This window comes from Scardinius erythrophthalmus (genome assembly GCF_964197995.2).
Source record: "Scardinius erythrophthalmus genome assembly, chromosome: 16".
Lineage (NCBI taxonomy): Eukaryota > Metazoa > Chordata > Actinopteri > Cypriniformes > Leuciscidae > Scardinius > Scardinius erythrophthalmus.
In genome coordinates, this window is record NC_138236.1 from 17,609,404 (window position 1) to 17,636,147 (window position 26,744).

Sequence of the window (26,744 nt, forward strand, 5' to 3'; positions counted from 1 at the left end):
TAAACTTTATAAAAGACAGACATCTTATTCTAAACATAATCCTCTGATCATTCGGACGACCACACGTTAGCGATTGGCTATGGCAGATCCTGAGTGACTCTGGGCAGATCCAATAGTTTTGAACTTTAACAGAGAACCCGCCTACAAGGAAGTAAACGTTTCTCAATGGAGCGAGGCCAGACTCTCTGTACAAATGAAATGTACGAGAGTCTGGAAGAACCAGGCTAGGCATGATGTGGCACGACAACAGTCACATCCGGTGTAGACACTTTCGTGTGAGAGTGAAAAATTAGGTTCAAGTTGGTCACACAAATTTGTTGCACACAAATTGTTTTCTTTGACCTTATATAAAGGCATTCTTAAATGTCCAAATCTAGTACAATTTTTGAAATTTTACTTTAATTATTTTTAAATATAGCCTTCATGTATAACACTACTTTGTGTTATATTACCTTGGCAGTTAATTAGGCTTAAAACAAAAACAAATTAACACTGGTGCAAAGGTGCTTCTAATACAATGACTGAGTGACATCAAATTTCACACCATTCTCTCTTCTAACTGCTGTAATCACTCTATATTTTCCCCTCTTTGGGAAAGTAATGGAAACGCTATCATGGATCTTGCTATTGAAGCAAATGGGAATACAAAAATTATATTTGCTGTTGTTGTCCTCTTCACCGCTACAGAAGTTTACCCAATTATGACGACTTATCACCATTTTAAAAGGGTTCATTATCAATAATTTGCACTCTTTGTATAGGCTAATAAGTAATTATTTAAGATTTTAAAGAACTGATTTGTAGTAGGCTACTAGGCTATATCTGTATTAGGCTAAGATACTCTGTATTAGGCTATTGCGTCATCATGATGTCTGAAAATCTAAACATGTTTGAGTTTAAAGTTCAGATAAGACGCTAGAAGTCAATGAAAACCAGTTAACTGGCATCCACTCTCGTATTTATGTATATTGATTATAAAGTATAAGCATCTGATCAGAAAGGTAATCTTTAAACTGTAGACTAGCTCTCAGTGAGTTTAGTTCATTGAAAAAAAGAAAAAACTAAATCCGCTACCAGAATCCAGTCTAAATGTGCGCTGTTTCTTTAACTGACCGTGCCTTGAGTAAACATTAACGTGCTCGCTACTATTTTACACAGAGCGCTGCTTCTGCCTCTGCCATAACTTCAAAGAGCCCGGGACATCATCTATTACGTGCAAAGAGAGGAAATAAATCATCAAAAGAACAATTCTTTACAGAGGACGTTAACCGCAGGACTAGCTCCCCGTGGGTTCACCTCTGTGTCTGATGGGCTTCCCCTGTCTGCGGCTCACACCAGGAAGTGAGCAGGTGAGACGCACCTGTTCGGAACGCAGACTGAAACTCAACAGTATCTAACTGCTTGCAAACAGTTCGGATAACTGTATGATATGCCAAAACTTACATCACGTAACTACTCCAAACTATTCGCTGATAAAAAGAAGACATGGACTTAGACCTGAACGGGGCTCCAAAGCCGGATTAGTCTACGTGTTGCGTTTTTGAAATCCCGATACAGGTGGGACGCGAAATTGTTCACACGAGTTTCGGACACTGTTATGGGGAATCAAGTGGAGAAACTTACCCATTTGAATTACAATGAATTACCCACGACTGACCCTAATGGATTCGACCCAGAAGACGACACTCCACGGATTGGCGTGTCTTATATTTTCTCTGCGGATGACGACGAGCTAGAGGACAACATTGAGGAGACAGAAAAGGACGACGTGAAACATTACGACTGCCGCAATGAATTAGAATGCGCGGTCTATTATCGCGACGAGTGCATATACGAAAGAAACAGCAGGTTCGGCGAAGTGGGAACGCTGTCTTGCGAGAACTTACCGAATAAGTGCAACCCCGGTGACCTGGTGGAGTTTGTGGCTATTGGCCAGTACCCGCACTGGGCAGTATATGTTGGCGACCTACAGGTAGTTCATTTGTATAGAAACGAGATTAAATGCGACTTTCTTTTGGACGCAAGTCAAGGTAAAAGGGGCAGAATTGTAAACGACCTGTATAAGTTCCGCGCGCTGAGCCCGGATGTTGTGGTGCAGAATGCCATGGAGCAAGTGGGGATGAAAGAGCGAGATGTTTGCTGGAAGAACTCTGAATGCTTCGCTGCCTGGTGCAGGTTTGGCAAACGCGAATTCAAAATCGGAGGGGAGATTCGAATTGGAAAGCAGCCGTACAAGATGAAACTGCAGCTGTCTGAGAAGAAAAGTCATGTTTTGGACTTTCAAAGTTTAGAGGATTTGATCATGGAAAAGAGGAGAAACGACCAAATGGGAAGGGAAGCCGTCGTACAGGAACTGGAGAATCATTTAAATGGCACAGAAGACACTGAGATTGAGAATGATTACAATTGTAACTGAAGGATCAAATAGGGAGGTTCTCTAGTGGACAAACAGCCTCATCGTGGAGGATATGGGCTTTATTTGTAATCACATCAAGCCACAGCGGCAGTGTTGCAATTTCATCTGTTTCTCAAGAGAGTTTTCTGTCAGCAGCACTTTTATAAATTGGACAACTTCAGCTTGTTAGCAATGATAATCCTGGTGTTTTTGGATTAAGGACATGATCATTCCCTCACTTTGCTGTATTTACATCCAAGGGAACGTTTTATGAAAGCCTTTCCATTATAATGATCTCATTCTCATTCATAGTATGTATTCCCTTGACACATTATTATTTCAATAAAGTCTGATTATTTTTACTTAATATGGTTTTGTTCTTCAGCGATTGTGATATAATCAGTACAATGTTCTGTTAATCAGCTTCAGTTGCCTAAACAAGTAGGCTACATATATATTTTTGCTACAGAACTTAGTATATTAAAGCCTGTTATTCATTCATACACAGAGAACATATTTTCATATTATATATGTATTTCAGCGTTCAGTTCAGATTAACCCTTCCGTTTGATGGATGGCTTTTTTTCCAGTCTGTTAATGGCGACTGAGCTTTTTCTGCCCAGAGATGATTCCTGATTCCATCATATTTATTTCATGAGCATCCAAGCATTTAATGATGAAAAACACCCCAAAGGGAAAAAGTAAACATTCATTTATGAATATGATTAAAATTGTTTAAGTAATAACCAAGAGTGTAAAATGTTCAGAGGAAAGGATTTCTGAAGATATAGTTTGTGTTCTCCCTGGGATTTTACTTAAATCATTTTGAATTATGCCACGTAGTGAATATCAAATGAATAACCACCATTGACTTCCATAGAATGTCTAACTATGGAAGTTAGTGGGGTCCATTAACTGTTTGGTTACCGACATTCTTCAAAATACCTTCTTTTGTGTTCAACAGAAGAAAGGAATTCATAGGTTAAGAACACTTTGAGGGATGAGTAAATGATAGAATTTTCATTTTTGGGGGAACTATCCCTTTAGGTTTTGGGTAAGCAGAAATGAATCATTCTCTTCTTCTGACTTATGTTCATGCTGCATATATTTGCCTTTTGTGTTGTTTTTGTTTTGCCCATCAGGGATTTAATAAAACTGTTCAATAAGGAAAAAAGGGGACATAATAAGAGAGAAATATGTGGGCTCCGAGTTTCTGATGTCTTTTTGTTGCGTCATACCAGACTTTAGATCCCCCCGGTTGGTAGTATCTGTGAGATAATACTGCCCACAGAAAGTTTTGTTTAGCCAAAGAGGAGAGGATTTGTACAGATCTGCTAGAGAAGTTGACTGTGCTCGATAAGATGTACAGATGCTCAGGAAAGATAACCACTGCTTTTTGAAGTGTCTCAAACTAGACGTCTTAATTAGATTTAAGTCTCAGTTTAAACTAATTTCTCATCTAATTTAAGATACTGACTGATTACGCTCAGATTTAAGCATAAAAAAGTGTTTTTAACTCCGCTTTCATCAAATAACCATGCTGGTTTAGACAAATAATTAAGCTCTGATCTTATCTGTATATTACTCACTGGCTCATTATGCCTGTAAATGTGTGTGATGCTCCACAGGTCCCACAAAAGAGACTAAACTATAAAATAGCTATTTTAAAAGAGTCTTTGCAGCTACCCAGTGATTGACATTCATCTCCAAATCCTCTGAGAAGAGCCACATAAAGCTGTCCTCTCCTTTACCACGCAGTACATCAAACAAAGTATTGGGCCACACTGCTGTCTTCTGTGCAATGATTTTATGGACTATCACGGAAATACTTAGACAACATATAAACAAACTGCCCTTCTTGTTCCAACAGGGTGAGGCTTTCTGTATAAGAGAGGACAGGATGTTAAATGATAAGTACACAACTGATTACCCCCTCAGATTGAGCTGTTGTTTTGACATCATACTGTTTATATTATATCATAGTAGTAAGTTACAAATGCATAAACTGGTCAGCCTCTACCCTTACTCTCTGTTATAATGTGTTATCTTTCTAATCCCTTTTCTTTGCCAGGGCTTGTTGGGTTAGTCTGACTGTGGCTCTGACTCTCATACCCTCCCTCACTTCCATGGAAACGTTGAGACTGTTTACACTAGAAGGTCTGGTGATAGTAAAACATGTCTGAATTCCAGAGAGAGAAAATGAGCGCAATCCATTCACTCACCTACTTCTCCTCTTCTAAACTGATATAGCAAGAGGCAAACATGACCATCCAATATTTCATTTTTATATTATAATAACAGCAGTTATGTATAAATTAGTATTGTAAAGGAAATGTAAAAAAAGATTAATTGTTGAATATATATATATATATATATATATAGTATCTTATTTTATCTGTGTACTGTTTTTGTCTCTGTTCACTGGGCACTTCTTCTGTCACCAAAACAAATTCATTGTGTTTAAATACTTGGCAATAAATCTCTTCCTGATTCTGGTATATTTTTAATAATATAATGGATAATTTAACCACAGCCATAAAAATGAGATAACTGGAGATACTTAAGACATACATAACTCGGGACAATTATTTACAGCTCTTTGATTTGATAGCTATGAATTCTCTTGATACTGATCCAGTTTTAATTTGCTGCTCATTCTCTGAAGTTCAAATGGATCATGTGAATTTAAATCGCTGCATAGAATAAAAAGATCAATTTCAATAGCATTATGCTAATTTGGTAAAAATGCCCCTTTCATGGAAAAAAAGGCTAATGAAGAGGAATAATAAGCTGTATTGTCCTGGTGATTTTTTTTTTTGTCATCTATAATTCCATTGCTGATGAGGGTTTAAACTCCAGTTTGCAGCTGAGATATGAAAGGAGTCATTCGGGTTCTCCTGACTAAAATAGCTGTAATCCTGCAGAATTTGTTAAGAATTAAGACCATTTATGACCATTTGTATCATGAAATTCAAAGCACATCTTATCTCTTCAGGGTTTTATGTGTGTGTGTTTTATGGACATTTGGGAAGAAATTGGGAAGAAGCAGAAATGTGACCAGATTAAGACTAAATAAAGTAAACATTTCGATCACATCATTCGACTCACACAAATAGGTATGACGAAAATGTTCTGGTTTAACAACCAATGGAAATTAAGCATTTTTTTTGGAAATAAAAACCTTGGGCTGGCTTTAAAAAAAAAAAAAAAATGCAGTGTAGCATAACAATAGACTTGTGGGTAGGATATAATTTTTTATCATAAACTGTATGACCGATTCTTTTAGTTCAGTAAAAAGTACAATTTGTATCCAATTTGAATGTGAATCAATCATTTGGATTTAACATTAGTTGTGTTGGTCCGTAACTTAATACATTTCAGTTTCACATGATGATAATATTTCTCAGGAAGTGTTAAAACATGCATCAGACACTAAATAGCCTAAGTCTTTCATTTCCAGGGAAGATTATTCCAGTGCAACAAAGCTACTCCCAGCTGTGAAATGTGTTATTGCAATTTATTGTGAGACTAATTACATGGGATCATTACACTCCCAACAGCAATCAAAACTGTCTCCCGCAAGTAAAAGACAGATTAAATCTTTATATATCCAATGGCATGTAAAGAAAGAGCAAAATGGAAAGAATTATTTGCACTTTAGCTAGTTGACACTGGCAAGGAATTGTGAAAGATGGTGGAATAAAATGTACTGAAGCACTGGTCTGAAGTGTATTAACTAAACAAACTGAGACAAAGCAGACTTAGCTTTTAGAAAAACTTAATAAATAAATAAAATAATAAAACCATAAGGTTTTGGGTTCACAAGGTTTACAAAATGGCCATTTTCCTCAGTACATGTAAGGATATTCTGACTTTTATCTGCTTATACAATAAGAGGAACAAGAGGAAGTACAACACCCTTCCTAGGATCCTTGTGAAAATGCTTCAGACAATTGTTGGGAATAGCTGGGAAAGCTCAGGGACACAGGAGAGGCAGCGCTAGGAAGCCTTACCTAAATAAATAAATTAAAAAAAGACACTTATAAATATCCAACTGAGCTGTTGACTGCTCTTAATATGTTTTCTTCCATAATTTATTCAGATTCTGTATATGTTTAAGTGAGCATTTAATTTTGGAAAAGTCTGTACAGGCCCAGGAACAATGGATTGTGAAAAAGAGTCATCAATCAGAGCAACTCCCTAAGAAACATATCACAATAGAAAAAGATATTACCTGGAGACACTGAATCAATTATTTGGTAACGAACAGAACAGTCCTGCTCCTCCTGTATTCCAGTGAGCACAACAATGTGTTCCAGGAAACATCTTATCAGAAGAGCTGTACAGTTTCCAGGATTTCCTTGGCCAAATAACACTTAAGGCGTTTGCACCGTACCAGTCAAAGCCATTCTCTCGAGAGCACTCTGCCATAATGTCTCTGAGTTTTCAGAAAGTCAAGGCCAGAACAGAAAACACTTCTTCATCATGTGTTCTACTAACTTTTAATTCTAAAAATACAACACCTACGACTTGCTGCTGACGAAAGCCATCTGTCTGGGATTGACAAAATGCTGAGTCATGATGAAACCTCAGCCATTCATTCATGACATGATATTCATGGCCTGCTGCACAAGCATCAGATGAAGTTTTAAATCCATCCATTGCTCTTTTTTCCGCTTCCTCTGACACTCATCCTCAGCTTTTGTGTCATATCCTGAATCTTCTCTAATCCCATATTTGCCAGAGCACAGCCAGCCGTTCAGCTCCCTATGTTTCTTGTCTGGCTAATTTGTGGCCAGTCACTGGTGAGCCATTGATGTGCCCCCATGATGCAGAGCAACAGAGGCAGTGAATGACGCTCTTTATGACTGGGTTTTAATACCCTCAGTGAAAGAGGGTGTCAGAGCCATCCCGTGTGCTGAAGAACTCGGCCTCAGTTCAAGCAGAAAGAAGTATCAGGGGCAATGAATTTGTGCCATTTTCTTATAAAGCTGCTTCATAAACAAGTGCAAACACACATTTGATGTACTGATTTTGGAGATTCACAAGTCCTGACATTGCATCAAGCCTACCATGGATGCTTTAAACAACTTCAATAAATGAGAAGCAGGAAAATGAGAGACCACTTTGAATATGCCCCTTAGGCCCTGTCAGTTTGCAAAGCTCCAGTGTTCTGACAAGTTAAGAGGATGACCCTGTTACTGACTTTTTTCAGGCCAAGGATCATCAATGTGACACGTATTCGCCCAGCTCACTCTGACTGGCACTTTAGTCACACAACACTCTTTTACTCACTGCCAGTGAACAATGTAGTGCTCTCTACAAATACACACCCTATACACACACTTACAGAGGCGGAAAATTACCAGGGCAAGTCAGAATCAAATTATCCAATCTATTTCCCAGCACTGGCTCAGGAAAAATCTAAATTGGGTCAGAAACTTTGATAGAGTGAACTATTTCACTTGACCCCATGTACTGAAACGTGCTATGGAGACTCCTGTTTCTGCATGGCTTCTCTCATCTTTCTTCATATTGCAATTTTCATGCAAATGAAAAGGGTAATGACAAATTTACTAATAGAACTTTTCAATTACATTTGAAGAAAGATAATAATAATAACAATATTATTATTAAGTATATATATTATTTTATTAGGTTTATTAGATTTGAAGCCACCTATTTTTAAGTGTACTAGGCCCTATTTACTAAAAGGTGATTATGATATATATACACATTTAATCAAAAATATTGATGATGATTTTTGTCAAATCAAATACTTTCTTGAATGAGAATGCCCCTCCCCCAATAACATCTGCTAGTGGCTAGCAAAATAGCTAATCGTGGTGCATAGCAATGACATAACTAAAGCCTACTGGCTATTTAAATGGGGTGCGTTTAAAGGGATAGTTCACCCAAAAATGAAAATTCTGTCATCATTTACTCACCCTCATGTTGTTCCAAACCTGTATGACTTTCTTTCTTCTGCTGAACACAAAAGAAGTTATTTTGAAGAAAGTCGGTAACCAAGCGACTGATGGACCCCATTGACTTCCATAGTAGGAAAAAAAAAATACTATGGATGTCAATGGGGACCAGCAACTGTTTAATTACCATCCTTCTTTAAAAGATCTTCTTTTGTGTTTAGCAGAAGAAAGGAAATCATACAGGTTTGGAACAACTTGAGGGAGAGTAAATGATGACAGAATTTTCATTTTTGGGTGAACTATCCCTTTAAAACAAGGGGGCCTTCAATATGTCCTGCCTGAACTAATTAATATTACCGTTTAAAAGTTACATAAGAAGTATCTTGTGTTATGCCTAGTGTTGTAGCACTCAAGACAGATCTTGGTGTCAAGAGCATTATTTAAAGGTCTTGGTCTTGTCTAGGTTTCGACCGTATTTGTACCTGGTCTTGTTTTGGTCTCAGACTAAGAGGACTCGGGATTTTAATTCAAAACTGATCAAGACAACAACTGCGGGGACATCACTAAATTGCAGTCACATTGTCTGATGTATTTGCTAACATTATTAATTGATTAATTTGATTGATTCAATTAATTGATTGGATGTAAAACTTCCTGCTTCAGATGCAATCAATAACTAATTGATTTTGTTACCGTTCTGCCAGGTCAGAATTTAACATGGAATTATGTAAAAAATGCCCCCCAAAACTTGCACAAAAAAAGCCCTGCCTTGCTCTTGGTCTTGTCTTGGTCTCAGCACACTATGGTCTTTGTCTTGGTTTAGGTGGTCTTAGTCTCAGCCTCAGACGTCAAGCCCACAGATTGTTAGCTGAATGTCTGATGCATGTGGCACACAAAATGGGAAACACTTCAGGAGTTTTGAAGTCTTCATCTGATTGGTTGAATTCTACAGGATTTCCGGGAGAAGTGCGTGTCACGTTCTTTAATGTTCCAAACAAAGCCATCGTAACGTCAAAGCCCCTCATGGAAGAGAAAAGCTGTTGTGTTTACAACTGTGACAATGAGCACTAACTAGGATCAACTAAATGCTGGATTTATGTGAAGTTCACTGCTCCACTGTTGCACTGTTAAACTTTCACAACCTTCTTGAATGAATAATTTATTATTAATTATTATCTATAATTTAGATGCACCCTGGTCTGATATTTTAGGGACATCCACTTTACATTTTCACGCCTCTAAACATGACGTGGAACAAAACAAACTGTGATTGGTTGCTTTACATGTCGGTCAGACGTCCTCTTGGGTGGTCCTAGGCCAAGAAAAGCTGCGATAGTGTCCAGACCTTCTGCTGTCAGTCCGAAGTTCTGGCTGCGCGAGACTAAGGTGGTCATGACTACAACACTAATCTAACCACAACCAAGGCATTTACTTGTTTTAAAATACAGTAAATTTAATTTTTAATTGAATTATATTTTATACTGTATATTGTGGGATATTATTACAATTTAAAATAACCGTTTCTTTCTAATTGATCTGTCTAATAAATTTTTAGCAGCCATTACTGCAGTGTCACATCATGATCCCTCACAAACCATTCATTCATGCTGATTTGGTGCTCAAGAAACATTTCTTATTATTATCAATGTTAAAACATTATACTTAAAATGTTTGTAGAAACTATGACAGTTTTATCAGGATTCTTCAATGAATTCAAAGGAACAGCATTTATTAGATTTTTTTTGTAATAAAAAAAAGTATTTACTCTTTACTCTAAATTTTGATCAATTTAAAGCATCCTTGCTGAATAAGACTATTACTTTCTACCAACTGAGCCCAAACATTTAAAAAGTATAGTGTGATTTAATGCAAAAACATGAATATATCAATAAATTGAACCTACATAACCAGTTTTGTCCATCATCGGTAAAGCAGTGAAGATGAATTAGCTCTACTTGCTGGTGTTGGTTTATGCGAATCCTCTCCCATCAGCATGATTTTTTTTCTATTTTATCAACACCAGCCAGCCGAGTGCTAACACAGAGGGAGTTTGTTTGATTTGACGGGGCATCCAATCTCCCTTAGAAGACCAGGCCTCATAATGTAGCAATGGGGAGGGCAGGAAGATAACAAGGCATAAGATAATTACAGCACCCAAGCTTTTACAGCACCACATTCACTCACCCTGTTACCATCAGATTACTGAGTACTATTTGCCATTTTTCTGAACTGTGTGTTTTCTGAACAGTTGCACAATAAGATTTCTTAAAAATAACATGAGTGCAACCAGATGAAAAAATGGGGAACTAACAGCAGTTCACTTTCAACCCTGTTGGGTTATGCAGGGAGGCATTTACAAAGGTATATTTAAGGCTTGTGTGCTCAGTAAAAGGTCATGGAATGATTCCATAATTCCAGCCAGTTGCCAGTTTGTGTGTGTGTGTGTGTGTGTGTGTGTGTGTGTGTGTGTGTGTGTGTGTGTGTGTGTGTAGCCTAAGCTTGCTTGGCTATATAAACACTTAATACCATCACAGTTGAATATGTTGAAAACTGACTTGTGTGATCACTTAGCAAGGTGGCCTCACTAACATAAAGGGCTGAATATCAGCCAAATTGTGGCTTGTTTTAAATCTAATAATGTCTATAGGTTTTGTGAGAGCTTGGTTTAGGGGTAGGGTATAAAATGTATTTTTATTTATTAAATGCATTTATTTGATAAGAAAAATACAGTAAAAACATGAGTATAATACAAATATTAATACAATTTAGATTATTACAATTTATTATTAAAGATAATTTAATTTAGTTAATGCAATTACAATTTAATACAATAGAGTCCCTTATTGACACTGCTGGGTGGACAACTGCATTCGAGAGCGCATACGGGAACGCCGTGGGGAGGTCGGGCTGCCTGAACCCCAAGTTTCTAGCAGTGCCATTGATTCACTTCCACCTCCCATGAATTTCGAGGAACCCATGCAGTTGGGAAGGGCCAGACTGTCACAAGCCGAGAGGGAGTGAAGCAGGAGGGGGAAATGCTGCTTGATCTGTGGAAAGCCAGACCACTTCAGGTCCAACTGTCCTGAGTTGACGGGAAAAGTCAAATCTCATCCAAGAAGACGGGGCTGGGACATGAGTTATCACCTTCCCTTGACCTGCGGCTTCTGGGTTCACTCGATGTTTCACTGGATTGGGGAAACCAATCTTCTACCAACCAAGCTTCTGGCCTTCGTTGATTCGGGGGCTGCTGGATATTTGATAGACTTTACATTGGACAGACACCTGAGAGTTCAGCCCATCTCTCTTCAAGAACCCCTGACCATAACCGCATTGGATGGTCAGGTAAGCCATTGCACTACGCCCCTCCATCTTCAAACTGGTTGTCATAAGGAGAAGAGACCGTTTTTCTTGATTCATTCACCAGAGTTCCGTTTAATTATTGGCAGTTATCCCTTCACAATCCACATGTAGATTGGGCCGCTAGGGTAGTGACTGGTTGGTGCACTAATTGTGGTATTTCAGGTCTCTCTCTGTGTTATTTTTCCGAGTTGCTGACGATACTTCCTGCCCTCATCGAGGGAGACTTTTTTCCCTCTCTGCCCCAGAGAAGAGCTGCCATGGAGGAATATGTCAATGATGCTCTTAACAGCGGATTCATCCATCCATCTACACCACCGGCAGAGGTTGGGCTCTTCTTTGTGGGCAAGAAGGATGGCGAACTTTGGCCTTGCATTGATTACCAGGGCCTTAATCACATCACGGTAAAGAACCGCTACCCATTGCCACTAATGACCACTGCCTTCGAACTCCTACAAGGGGCGACCATTTTCACAAGATTAGACCTTTGGAACGCCTACCACCTTGTTAGGATACGAGAAGGAGATGAGTGGAAGACGGCTTTTAACACTCCAAATGGGCACTATGATATCAGGTAATGCCCTTTGGGCTAGTCAATGCTCCAGACGTGTTTCAGGCACTTATTAATGATGTGCTACAAGATATGCTAAACAAGTTTGTATTTATTTATCTTGATGACATTATCATCTTCTCTCGTTGCTATCAAGAGCATGTCGACTCGTCCTGTTTCAACTGCTGAGCAATGGACTCTTTGTCAAACCGGAAAAGAGCAAATTTCATGTCCCCACTCTCTTTTTTTGGGATTCATTGTCTCTAGGGGCATGTCCTCAATTGTGAAATTGATATATCAATAAAGTATCCATTTAAAAAAAACATTTAATTCTAAAAATACAAAAAAATATTTTTTTAAGGGTTGGGTATGACTTTGAGTCAGTGCATAGTATTTAGAACTAGAATGTACATTTCCTGAAGAAAATGTGAAGTGGTGCTTGCAGTGGCAAAACTCGCCACTCGGTTGCTAGGGTGTTGTACATGTTTGCATTCGAGCCAACAACCATGTCTGTACGATGTTGTGGAGCTGAAATATGGCTTCTATATGTTGCAATATGGTTGCTAGGTGGCTCTAAATGGTTGCTAGGGTGTGAATACACAGTTACCATGGTGATATATACAGGCTGTTTTACAACTGAAACTAATGAGCCAACCCCCATCTCTATACAATATTCTGATGCAGAGATGTAGGTCTTGTAAAATGGTTGCTAGGGTACTCTGTTTGGTTGCTATGGAGATGCTTGTCAGCTGCTAATGATGAAACTACAAAGGCTTCTTGTTAGCATGAATGATATAAACCAACTCCCATCTCTATACGATGTTCTGATGCAGAGATATACGTTTTGCTAAACGGTTGCTAGGGTACTCTATTTGGTTGCTAGCGAGTGGCTTGTCAGCTGCCAATCATGAAACTCCAAAGGCTTCTTGTCACTATGAATGATATAAACCAACTCCCATGCCTCTGCGACATTCAGAATGGAAGATATGCCTCTTTGGATTTTGGTTGCTAGGGTACACTGTTTGGTTGCTAGGGAGTGGCTTGTCAGCTGTCAATGATGAAATTCCAAAGGCTTCTTGTCATTTTGAATTATATAATCCAACTCCCATGCCTCTGTGACATTCAGAATGTAAGATATGCCTCTTTGGATTTTGGTTGCTAGGGTACTCTTTTTGGTTGCTATGGAGTTACTTGGCACCTGCCAATGATGCAATTCCAAAGGCTTCTTGTCACTATGAATGATATAAACCAACTCCCATGCCTCTGTGACATTCAGAATGGAAGATATCCCTCTTTGGATTGTTGTTGCTAAGGTGCTCGACAATGGTTGCTAGGGAGGGGCTAGGAAGTGTTGAGGTGATTTATGATTGGCCGTTTGCTGCCCTGAGTCAAACTTGTGTTAACCCCATCTCTTTATGATGTTCTGATGCAGAGATATAGGTCTTGCAAAATGGTTGCTAGGGTACTCTGTTTGGTTGCTAGGGAGTGGCTTGGCAGCTGCCAATCATGAAACTCCAAAGGCTGCTTGTCAGTATGTATGATATAAACCAACTCCCATGCCTCTGTGACATTCAGAATAGAAGATATCCCTCTTTGGATTGTTGTTGCTAAGGTGCTCGACAATGGTTGCTAGGGAGGGGCTAGGAAGTGTTGAGGTGATTTATGATTGGCCGTTTGCTGCCCTGAGTCAAACTTGTGTTAACCCCATCTCTTTATGATGTTCTGATGCAGAGATATAGGTCTTGCAAAATGGTTGCTAGGGTACTCTGTTTGGTTGCTAGGGAGTGGCTTGGCAGCTGCCAATCATGAAACTCCAAAGGCTGCTTGTCAGTATGTATGATATAAACCAACTCCCATGCCTCTGTGACATTCAGAATAGAAGATATCCCTCTTTGGATTGTTGTTGCTAAGGTGCTCGACAATGGTTGCTAGGGAGGGGCTAGGAAGTGTTGAGGTGATTTATGATTGGCCGTTTGCTGCCCTGAGTCAATCTTGTGTTAACCCCATCTCTTTATGATGTTCTGATGCAGAGATATAGGTCTTGCAAAATGGTTGCTAGGGTACTCTGTTTGGTTGCTAGGGAGTGGCTTGGCAGCTGCCAATCATGAAACTCCAAAGGCTGCTTGTCAGTATGTATGATATAAACCAACTCCCATGCCTCTGTGACATTCAGAATAGAAGATATCCCTCTTTGGATTGTTGTTGCTAAGGTGCTCGACAATGGTTGCTAGGGAGGGGCTAGGAAGTGTTGAGGTGATTTATGATTGGCCGTTTGCTGCCCTGAGTCAAACTTGTGTTAACCCCATCTCTTTATGATGTTCTGATGCAGAGATATAGGTCTTGCAAAATGGTTGCTAGGGTACTCTGTTTGGTTGCTAGGGAGTGGCTTGGCAGCTGCCAGTCATGAAACTCCAAAGGCTGCTTGTCAGTATGTATGATATAAACCAACTCCCATGCCTCTGTGACATTCAGAATAGAAGATATCTCTCTATGAATTTTGGTTGCTAAGGTGCTCGACAATGGTTGGTAGGGAGGGGCTAGGAAGTGTTGAGGTTATTCATGATTGGCTGTTTGCTGCCCCGAGTCAAATGAGACCACCCCCATGTTTCTATGACAATTCAGTCCTGAGATATCCCTTTGATCTCTTTCAATGGAAGTCTATGGGACTTGTTGCTAAGGTGCTCTAAATGGTTGCTAGGGCGTGGCTTGATAGCTTCACAATGATCCTGAGAGACTGATTGGTCATCTGAGTAAGATGAGCCCTCCCCCTTGTCTCTATGACACTGTGATCCAGAGCTACGTTCATTACAAAATCCCTATGCAATTTACCATAGTAGGAAAAGCATGTGTGTTTCACGGGACATTCCTTCCCCATAGTAAGTCAATGGGACAACTTTGGGACGCTCCTGCCCCCCAGGGGTGCAACTTTTACCCCATTGTGAGGTATGTTCTTACAGAGCCTGTCAGCCTCTTCAAATGTGGCAAATCACACGTTTCTGCAAAATCCTCGCTCAGAGCTATGAGTGCTCAAAGTTCGTCGCAATGTTAAGTCAATGGAACTTTTTGGGGCGCTTTTTCGCCCCTGGGGCGAACACCGCACCCCCGATCGCTTGTAAAAGTCATAGCACACCTCTCCTCAATAAGCCGGTCGATTTGACACCTCATTCATGGGTCTGTGACAAACGGTGCGGGGCGAGTTACGCGCCAAACTTTTGTCCAGAACAATAAGAAGAAGAAGAAGAAGAACTAGAATGTACATTTCCTGAAGAAAATGTGAAATGGTGCTTGCAGTGGCAAAACTCTCCACTCGGTTGCTAGGGTGTTGTACATGATTGCATACGAGCCAACAACCATGTCTGTACGATGTTGTGGAGCTGAAATATGGCTTCTATATGTTGCAATATGGTTGCTAGGTGGCTCTAAATGGTTGCTAGGGTGTGAATACACAGTTACCATGGTGATATTTACAGACTGTTTTACAACTGAAACTAATGAGCCAACCCCCATCTCTATACAATATTCTGATGCAGAGATGTAGGTCTTGTAAAATGGTTGCTAGGGTACTCTGTTTGGTTGCTATGGAGTTGCTTGGCAGCTGCTGATGATGAAACTGCAAAGGCTTCTTGTCAGTATGAATGATATAAACCAACTCCCATCTCTATACGATGTTCTGATGCAGAGATATACGTTTTGCTAAACGGTTGCTAGGGTACTCTGTTTGGTTGCTAGGGAGTAGCGTGGCAGCTGCCAATCATGAAACTCCAAAGGCTGCTTGTCAGTATGAATGATATAATCCAACTCTCATGCCTCTGCGACATACAGAATGGAAGATATCCCTCTTTGGATATTGGTTGCTAGGGTACTCTGTTTGGTTGCTAGGGAGTGGCTTGTCAGCTGCCAATCATGAAACTCCAAAGGCTGCTTGTCAGTATGAATGATATAAACCAACTCCCATGCCTCTGCGACATTCAGAATGGAAGATATGCCTCTTTGGGTTTTGGTTGCTAGGGTACTCTGTTTGGTTGCTATGGAGTTACTTGGCAGCTGCCAATGATGCAATTCCAAAGGCTTCTTGTCACTATGAATGATATAAACCAACTCCCATGCCTCTGTGACATTCAGAATGGAAGATATCCCTCTTTGGATTTTGGTTGCTAGGATACTCTGTTTGGTTGCTAGGGAGTGGCTTGGCAGCTGCCACTGATGAAACTGCAAAGGCTTCTTGTCATTATGAATTATATAAACCAACTCCCATGCCTCTGTGACATTCAGAATGGAAGATATCCCTCTTTGTATTTTGGTTGCTAGGGTACTCTGTTGGTTGCTAGGGAGTGGCTTGGCAGCTGCCAATCATGAAACTTCAAAGGCTGCTTGTCAGTATGAATGATATAAACCAACTCCAATCTCTATACGATGTTCTGATACAGAGATATTCGTTTTGCTAAACGGTTGCTAGGGTACTCTGTTTGGTTGCTAGGGAGTGGCTTGGCAGTTGCCAATGATGCAATTCCAAAGGCTTCTTGTCACTATGAATGATATAAACCATCTCCCATTTCTCTGTGACATTCAGAATGGCAGATATCCCTCTTTGGATTTTGGTTGCTAAGGTACTCTGTTTGGTTGCTATAGAGTGGCTTGGCAGATGCCAATTATGAAACTGCAAAAGCTTCTTGTCACTATGAATGATATAAACCAACTCCCATGCCTCTGTGATATTCATAATGGAAGATATCCCTCTTTGGATTTTGGTTGCTAAGGTGTTCGACAATGGTTGCTAGGGAGGGGCTAAGAAGTGTTGAGGTGATTCATGATTGGCTGTTTGCTGCCACGAGTCAAATGAGACCACCCCCATGTTTCTATGACAATTCAGTCTGGAGATATCTCTTTGAACTCTTTCAATGGAAGTCTATGGAACTTGTTGCTAAGGGGCTCTAAATGGTTGCTAGGGCGTGGCTTGATAGCTTCACAATGATCCTGAGAGACTGATTGGTCGTCTGAGTAAAATGAGCTCGCCCCCTTGTCTCTATGACACTGTGATCAGGAGCTATGTTCAATACAAAATCCCTATGCAATTTACCATAGTAGGAAAAGCATGTGAGTTTCACAGGATGTTCCTTCCCCATAGTAAGTCAATGGGGCAACTTTGGGCAGCTTCTGCCCCCCAGGGCTACAACTTTTACCCCATTGTGAGGTATGTTCTTACAGAGCCTGTCAGCCTCTTCAAATGTGGCAAATCACAAGTTTATGTGAAATCCTCGCTCTGAGCTAGGAGTCGTCAAAGTTTGTCGCAATGTTAAGTCTATGGGACTTTTTTGGCCGCTTTTTCGCCCCTGGGGCAAACATCGCACCCCCGATCGCTTATAAAAGTCATAGCACACCTCTCCTCAATGAGCCGGTCGATTTGACACCTCACTCAGGGGTCTGAGACAAACGGTGCGGGACGAGTTACGCGCCAAACTTTGTCCAGAATAAAAATAAGAATAATAACTAGAATGTACATTTCCTGAAGAAAATGTGAAGTGGTGCTTGCAGTGGCAAAATTCGCCACTGGGCAGATGCTAACACAATTGACATGTTGTGATACCATGATATACAACATTTTAGCATTATTTACCACGATTTACCATGTTTCTAAGATGATTTATTACGATTTAACACATTCCAGCATGATTTACTATGATTAACATGTTGTTAGAATGATGCTAGCAGGATTAGCATGTTGTTAGCATGATTAGCATGTTGGTTGGATGATGCTAGCATGATTAGCATGTTGCTACCATGCTTTTAACAAGATGCTAGCATGATTAGCATGTTGCTAGCATGTTTTTAGCTAGATGCTAACATGATTAACATGTTGCTAGCATGATTAGCATGTTGCTAGCATGATGCTAGCTTGGTTAGCATGATGCTAGCATTATGCTAGCTTGATTAGCATGTTGTTAGCATGATGCTAGCTTTATTAGCATGTTGGTAGCCTAATGCTAGCATGATTAGCATGTTGCTAGCATGATGCTAGCTTGATTCGCATTATGCTAGCTTGATTAGCATGTTACTAGCATAATGCTAGCATTATTAGCATGTTGCTAGCATGATGCTAGCTTGATTAGCATGATGCTAACATTATGCTAGCTTGATTAGCATGTTGTTAGCATGATGCTAGCCTTATTAGCATGTTGGTAGCATAATGCTAGCATGATTAGCATGTTGCTAGCATGATGCTAGCTTGATTAGCATGTTGCTAGCATGATGCTAGCTTGATTAGCATGTTGCCATTATGTTTTTAGCAAGATGCTGTTGCCAGGTGGTTGCTAGGGTGTTCTGGGTGGTTGCTATGGTGTTGCTAGGCAGTTGCTAAGGTGTTCTGGGTGGTTGCTAGGCAGTTGCTAGGGTATTCTTGGTGGTTGCTAGGCAGTTGCTAGGGTATTCTTGGTGGTTGCTAGGGCGTTGCTAGGTGGTTGCTAGGGTGTTCTGGGTGGTTGCTATGGTGTTGCTAGGCAGTTGCTATGGTATTCTGGGTGGATACTAGGGCATTGCTAGGCAGTTGCTAGGGTGTTCTGGGTGGTTGCTAGGTGTTCTGGGTGGTTGCTAGGCAGTTGCTAGGTGTTCTAGGTGGTTGCTAGGCAGTTGCTAGGGTGTTCTGGGTGCTTGCTAGAGTTTTTTGTGGTTACTAGAGCATTTCTAGACGTTGCTAGGGTGTTCAGGGTGGTTGCTAAGGTGTTTTTGTTAGTTGCTATGGTGTTACTAGGTGGTTGGTAGTTGTCAAATATGGTTACTATGGAGTTTTTATAGAGTTATTAAAATCTTTAATAACGAGTGCCTTCAGTACGGCACGAGGCCTGCGGCCTCGTGCCTATGGCCGAATAGGCACAAGCATGGAGCGATATCGCAAGGCCACGAGAGTAAAATTGCTTTAAAAAATATAAAAAAAATAAAAAAATGTTTTTTTTTGGTTTAGGGTGGTTGCTAGGGAGCTCTTAGTGGTTGCTAGGGTGCTGAAACTGGTTGCTAGGGTGTGGCTATGAAGATTTTAGGCCATTACTTATTGGCTGCTTGATAATATAAATCCTCTGAGGGAGAGAGAGAGGGAGAGACGCAGGGCTGTCAGGCCCTTTGGAGTCTGTGTGTGTGAAAACGGCAGTTGGGATTCAAATGTTTTTAGAACTCCCCATGTTAAGTCAATGGGACTTTTTTGGCCGCTTTTTCGTCCGCTGTGCGAACATCGTACACCCGATCGCTTAGAAAAGTCATAGCACACCTCTCCTCAATGAGCCGGTCGATTTGACACCTCACTCAGGGGTCTGTGACAAACGGTGCGGGGCGCATTACGCGCCAAACTTTTGTGTGGAAGAATAATAATAAAAAGAACTAGAATGTACATTTCCTGAAGAAAATGTGAAGTGGTGCTTGCAGTGGCAAAATTCGGCACTCGGTTGCTAGGGTGTTGTACATGATCGCATACGAGCCAACAACCATGTCTGTACGCTGTTGTGGAGCTGAAATATGGCTTCTTTATGTTGCAATATGGTTGCTAGGTGGCTGTAAACGGTTGCTAGGGTGTGAATACAAAGTTACCATGGTGAAATTTACAGAATGTTTCCCAACCAAAACTAAAGAGCCAACCCCCTTCTCTATATGATGTTCTGATGCAGAGACATGGGTCTTGATAAACGGTTGCTAGGGTCCTCTGTTTGGTTGCCAGGGAGTGACTTGGCAGATACCAATGATGAAACTGCAAAGGCTTCTTGTCACTCTGAATGATATAAACCAACTCCCATGCCTCTATGACATTCAGAATGGAAGATATCCCTCCTTGGATTTTGGTTGCTAGGGTACTCTGTTTGGTTGCTAGAGAGTGGCTTGGCAGCTGCCAATGATGAAATTCCAAAGGCTTCTTGTCAGTATGAATGATATAAACCAACTCCCATGCCTGTGTGACATTCAGAAAGGAAGATATTCCTCTTTGGAATTTGGTTGCTAGGGTACTCTGTTTGGTTGATATGGAGTTGCTTGGCAGCTGCCAATCATGAAACACCAAAGGCTTCTTGTCAATATGAATGATATAAACCAACTCCCATGCCTCTGTGACAGTCAGAATGGAAGATATCCCTCTCTGGAGTTTGGTTGCTAGGGTCCTCTGTTTGGTTGCTATGGAGTGGCTTCGCAGCTGTTAATGATGAAACTGCATAAGTTTCTTGTCAGTATGAATGAAAATAAACCAACTCCCATCTCTATACGATGTTCTGATGCAGAGATATAGGTCTTGCTAAACGGTTGCTAGGGTACTCTGTTTGGTTGCTAGGGAGTGGCTTGGCAGCTGCCAGTGATGAAACTGCAAAGGCTTCTTGTCACTATGAATGATATAAACCAACTCCCATTTCTTTGTGACATTCAAAATGGAAGATAACCCTCTTTGGATTTTGGTTGCTACTCTGTTTGGTTGCTATGGAGTGGCTTGGCAGCTGCCAATAATGAAACTCCAAAGGCTGGTTGTCAGTATGAATGAAACAAACCAACTCCCATGCCTCTGTGACATTCAGAATGGAAGATATCCCTCTTTGCATTTTGGTTGCTAGGGTACTCTGTTTGGTTGCTATGGAGTTGTTTGGCAGCTGCTAATGATGAAACTGTAAAGGCTTATTGTCAGTATGAATGATATAAACCAACTCCCATCTCTATACGATGTTCTGATGCGGAGATATAGGTCTTGCAAAACGGTTGCTAGGGTACTCAAGTTTGGTTGCTATGGAGTGGCTTGGCAGCTGCCAATGATGAAATTGAAAAGGCTTTGTGTCACTATGAATGATATAAACCAACTCCCATTTCTCTGTGACATTCAGAATGGCAGATATCCCTCTTTGGATTTTGGTTGCTAGGGTACTCTGTTTGGTTGCTATGGAGTGGCTTGGCAGCTGCCAATGACGAAACTGCAAAGCCTTCTTGTCACTATGAATGATATAAACCAACTCCCATGCCTCTGTGACATTCAGAATGGAAGATATCCCTCTCGGATTTTGGTTGCTAAGGTGCTCGACAATGGTTGCTAGGGAGGGGCTAGGAAGAGTTGAGGTGATTCATGATTGGCTGTTTGCTGCCCCAAGTCAAACGAGACCACCCTCTAGTTTCTATGACAATTCAGTCCGGAGATATCCCTTTGAACTCTTTCAATGGAAGTCTATGGGACTTGTTGCTAAGGTGCTCTAAATGGTTGCTAGGGCGTGGCTTGATAGCTTCACAATGATCCTGAGAGACTGATTGGTCGTCTGAGTAAAATGAGCCCACCCCCTTGTCTCTATGATACTGTGATCCAGAGCTACGTTCATTACAAAATCCCTATGCAATTTACCATAGTAGGAAAAGCATGTGTGTTTCACGGGACATTCCTTCCCCATAGTAAGTCAATGGGGCAACTTTGGGACGCTCCTGCCCCCCAGGGGTGCAACTTTTACCCCATTGTGAGGTATGTTCTTACAGAGCCTGTCAGCCTCTTCAAATGTGGCAAATCACACGTTTCTGCGAAATCCTCGCTCAGAGCTATGAGTGCTCAAAGTTAGTCGCAATGTTAAGTCAATGGAACTTTTTGGGCCGCTTTTTCGCCCCTGGGGTGAACACCGCACCCCCGATCGCTTATAAAAGTCATAGCACACCTCTCCTCAATGAGCCGGTCGATTTGACACCTCATTCATGGGTCTGTGACAAACGGTGTGGGGCGAGTTACGCGCCAAACTTTGTCCAGAATAATAATAATAATAATAATAATAAGAATAATAAGTATGAGCAATAACAATAGTGATGCCTTGCTTTCAGCAAGCACCACTAATAATAAGTATGAGCAATAACAATAGTGATGCTTTCAAAAAAGCACCACTAATAAGTATGCAAGAGAACACTAATGATGCCTTGCTTTCAGCAAGCACCATTAATAATAAGTATGAGCAATAACAATAGTGATGCCTTGCTTTCAGCAAGCACCACTAATAATAAGTATGAGCAATAACAATAGTGATGCCTTGCTTTCAGCAAGCACCACTAATTAATATAAACTGTATATAAAAACAATTAAAAAAAAAACTTGATGACATGATCCCATTTAGATTTACAAGTGTGTGTTTGTATGAGAGAAGAACGACAAAGTTTTGCTTTATAAAATATGTATAATTCTTCCATTCCTGGAACATTTCAAGCCATGGATTAAGATTCCAACATCCACAATGTATACCTCATATACATTCACCAGAACAAGCATTAAGAGTAAGTCTACTTTACTTTAAGACATAAACTCTATTTGTTGTGCTTGTGGGTTCAGTTAAGGAATGTGTTTTCATAGTCTGATAAATTATCAAGATACATAAGCCTGAAGCTGGTAACTGGCTGCCAAGGTCAGGATAGATGCCACACTCCTCCTCTATTTGTCCTGCCCAGCACATACCAACAGCGTAAACTATGGTTAGATGAAGTCAAACAGTTTATCATTCCATATATTTCAAATAGATAAGAAGGATGAAGAAAAGCAGGGATACTGCACACTCAAATGTAAATCAAAAGTTGAAAACAGTTTGTAAACACTCAAATATGTATGGTAGATTTCCTCTCACACTGAGAAAAAAATTAAGCAAACAAACCAAACCAAATTCAGAAAATAATTGGGTTTCTTTCTCTGAATAAGTTCCTGCTGTTTCTTTCTGAGTAGTTCGAGCATGCCAGGCTTTGGGTAAATAGTGCACAGGAAGCAAAAGAAAGTGTTTGAAATCCTATTAAAAAAAAAAAAAAAAGAACCCTGACGTAAGATTATTAAAAGATTAGCTTAACCTAGTTTCATCTGAACACTCTCTTTGTTTGTCCATATGTCCTGCAAACAAATAGCTTTTAGACTACTCAGAATCATGAAATATGCACTCATACACGCCACTGAATTCAAATTGTAGCCTAATTATAAAAAATAACCCCAAATTCATAAAGTTTAGTTTGTATTTGACTTTTCCATGACACATGGAACAGAACTGAGGGAGAATAACTATGTGGAAGACAAAATCTGCTGAATGATAGCTGTAGTAAACACTTACCATTAGGCCCGAATCAACTAGCCTGAACGAAGAAGACGCGTCTAGTAGCAAGATCGATTCATGTGTTACATTCTAAAGTTGCAAAAAAAGTGTTCCGAAATGTGACATTGCAGAAAAGCACGCTATAACGGGGATTGCGGGAATTCGTTTAAAGGCCCGTTCACACCAAGAACTAGGCCTATAACTAAAGAGAACTATAACGAATAGCGACCATGCCAACGCACCATAACGTTCTGTTTATCGTTAACGCGTGCTGTTATGTCGCCTGCCGCATTAAATGCTCGAGATCTTGAAAGCATAAAGGATTCTGATTGTCTGTCAATGGTTTTACCGTTTATCAGCTGGGGAAAAGCGTTCTGAAAGTGATTCCAGCGATATCGTTCCTCTGTCTCGTTATATAGTCAACATCTGAAATGGATCAAAACCACTTCAAAAGGCCTACATGAATTTTGAACAATACCCGTTCTTGTCTTATGACAACTTTGATGATTTTTTTTATCTACTTCAAATGTTGACTACTGTAGGCCTAGTTATAGTGGTGTGGATATTAATGAGAACGATTATTAAAACGTCACTTCCTTTCTCTTTAGTCCACTATGGAGGTGAAAGTTTGCAAATAGCAAAATCTAAATCAATTTTGCTATCAACCTATTGGATGCTGTCAACAATTTCCCATCTGTTCCTATTAGGGCTACTACTTGAAAACCCAACACAAAGCTGGCTTCACAGTTTGGGTTCTGTGTAATCCGGATTATTACGTCAAAGTATGATTCAAAGTTGGCTGTTAGTTCAGCATGTCTTAGAAATAAATATCAGCTTTTTGCTACTTCAAGGTTTCTCAGAATATTCACAAAAACGTCCATTGTTTGCAAAGACAAACATTATTTTATATAAATATAAATATTGAATCTGTTGTAGATCAAGAAGACATTAAGGTAAAGTGCACAGAGAGGAGCTTCAAAATAGGACATAATAGGAACACAGGAAGACAGACAGAGTATACGCTGGATGTGACATGTAGCACACTGAGATAATAGTGCACTCTTGTGGATGTTTGAAGTGGTCACACTTGGAGCACATTTAAATTGCTCTCTATGCCAAGCCAAGTCAAGCACCCTTCAGTTTCATTTCCTTGATTTTCTTTGTTTTAATATAATCACACTTGATTTACATAGACATAGAACAACATATCAGCAATAGTGGAAATGCTCATAAGTACATATAGCTACGTTTCAGGATTTAAAGTTCAGGATTCAGGAAATTCAGGATTTAAAATTCAGGACTTAAGACATTCATCATCACCAAAAAAAAAAAAAGTCCCTTTTGTCTAACTGACTCACTGCGGTCATGCGATTTCTCTAAACAGGTCCGCTATATACACAGTGTCCACTTCCTTAGCCACACACACACACACACACACACACACACACACACACACACACACACACACACACACACACACACACACACACACACACACAACAGTGCATGATCCGTGTGGCTTCATGCATCTTTCTACTCCACATGTTGTCTATTAAAAGCAGACAAAAAATAATCAAAGGCCACAAAATCAAAATAAAACATATTTATTTATACATGAAGAACAAGGGAATTATATTCTGATATAGTTTCATTACAAAGATGTATTATGAATAAATAAAAATGACAATAACTGTGACAGCTATATTAAAAAAAATGTTGAATACAAATTCTTGAAGATCATTTCATTTCCATAACCCATGAACATTTATTTATTTATATTCATGTTTTTAAATGTATGCCACAACCAATCAAAAGAATTAAAAAATAATAAAATTGTTTGCATAAATCAATTACTGTAGCTTATTTAGGGTAAATACACATTTGTATGATGCAGTTTGACAACTTAATGAACCTATGCAATCTTCAAATATTCTTCGGTGTGTACGTGACCCATTATTAACATTAAATGTCACACGGTCATCTCATTTCCGATACTGCTGAAGGTCACTGTATATATCTGATTGGACTCCATAAAGTTCCTGTCAAACCATTTTGAAAATTAGTACATGCATAAACACATTTATGTTGAGATTTAACCAAAATTGGTTTTAAAACTCACAAATACTTTGCATTTATAATAAATACTGATTTATATATACACATAAACCTGATATTGCTCAGTTTACCTGATAAGGTGATTCTACTTCAATTGTCTTTGACCTCATTGATGGCTGGTGATTTTTTGCTTTGCCTTAACATCAGAAAAATGTGTCACTTTGACTGGAACTCATTGTCGTGATTATTTTTTGATTTCTCTAACAAACAGACATACCTGACCCATAGCAACTGGTCTGCGCATGTAAACTGCCTCTCCTCTTCTGATGGGAAACAAAACAGTAGACTGAGAGAGCGATGAGGAGCGTGAGGATTATGTCACACGTGATGATCCCAATAACCATTCCAATGTCCAACTGGTAACATGAACTGCAGTCTGAGAATCAGAAAACACATTGGCACACTAATGCTCTATGCAAAAAAAAAAAAAAAGAAAAAGATTCAGCTGAATTTTAGAGATCTTTGGAGGAATTATTACCTTGATTCCCTTCAACAAAGCCTGCTGATGAAAGTGAGAAGGGAAAAAAAAACTGTATTATAGCATGAGCTCAAATCAATCAACAGAATTAAAAATGCCATTTCATCCTGATTACTTGCAAACTGTATTTTTTTTTAAATGTAAAAAAAAAGTTGCTACCTTGAATTTTTAAGTACAATCAACTTGGATGTTTAAGTCGTTTCAACTTAAATTACATTAAACTGACTTTAAAAAATGATTTTTTATTTATCGAAAATTGCTTAACTTATTTTTTATGAGTTAAAGCAATGTAAAAACATGTTGTCATAACTTACTGATCATAAAAGTTTTCACAGTGTGCAAGTACACATAAAACCACAATCAAAAAACATACAAAAATTGTTTTTTGCAGCCCCATTAAACTGATACTGCCTATTTATATTTGGTGGAACACTTAAAAGGAGAAAGATGCTATGCCATATCAACCAGTTAATGATTATTAATAAGATATTACATACAATATATACTTATTTAATATATACGTATTCAATTTAGAATATATACATGAATTTCATGTACATGAAAAAAAGAAAGTCTTTTTATGCTTCCTCTACATTACTATTTATTGAATTACCAAATATTATCTTGAGTTTTGCAGTGAATATGCCAAAAGTCTCTTTAACCATTGAAATGTCTTAATTGTGGTTCAAAGACAGGAAATATTCGCCAAAGTATAACTGACCCCAGAGCAAACGGATCATTTTAATGCTGATGATTGAAGACCAATATAAAAAAATCAGTTTAACTAAGTTCATTTATACTTAAAACCTATGAAAGTTTGTAAAATGTACTCACCAAAAAGTCCATTCATAGGGACCATTAGGTATAGAATCCTTCTCAT

General features: G+C 39.5%; 2 protein-coding genes across 2 annotated transcripts; one reads left to right on the top strand and one right to left on the bottom strand.

Annotated features, from left to right (window-relative positions):
* The first annotated feature begins 1,120 nt into the window (after positions 1–1,120).
* lratd2b (LRAT domain containing 2b) lies at positions 1,121–3,557 on the top strand. The gene has a single exon (XM_081389818.1). The coding sequence runs from the start codon at positions 1,598–1,600 to the stop codon at positions 2,414–2,416; it is 819 nt and encodes a 272-aa protein (XP_081245944.1). The 5' UTR covers positions 1,121–1,597; the 3' UTR covers positions 2,417–3,557.
* Positions 3,558–25,253: 21,696 nt separating this feature from the next.
* Positions 25,254–26,744, bottom strand: tyrobp (transmembrane immune signaling adaptor TYROBP; the record flags this gene model as incomplete). Its single annotated transcript, XM_081388399.1, has 5 exons — positions 25,254–25,310; positions 25,458–25,522; positions 25,604–25,762; positions 25,865–25,885; positions 26,699–26,744. 5 exons carry the CDS (start codon positions 26,742–26,744, stop codon positions 25,254–25,256), a joined length of 348 nt encoding a protein of 115 aa, XP_081244525.1.

Bases quoted from the DNA above. Each gene is read 5' to 3' on its own strand.
- lratd2b (XM_081389818.1), top strand. From the start codon at position 1,598: ATGGGGAATCAAGTGGAGAAACTTACCCATTTGAATTACAATGAATTA.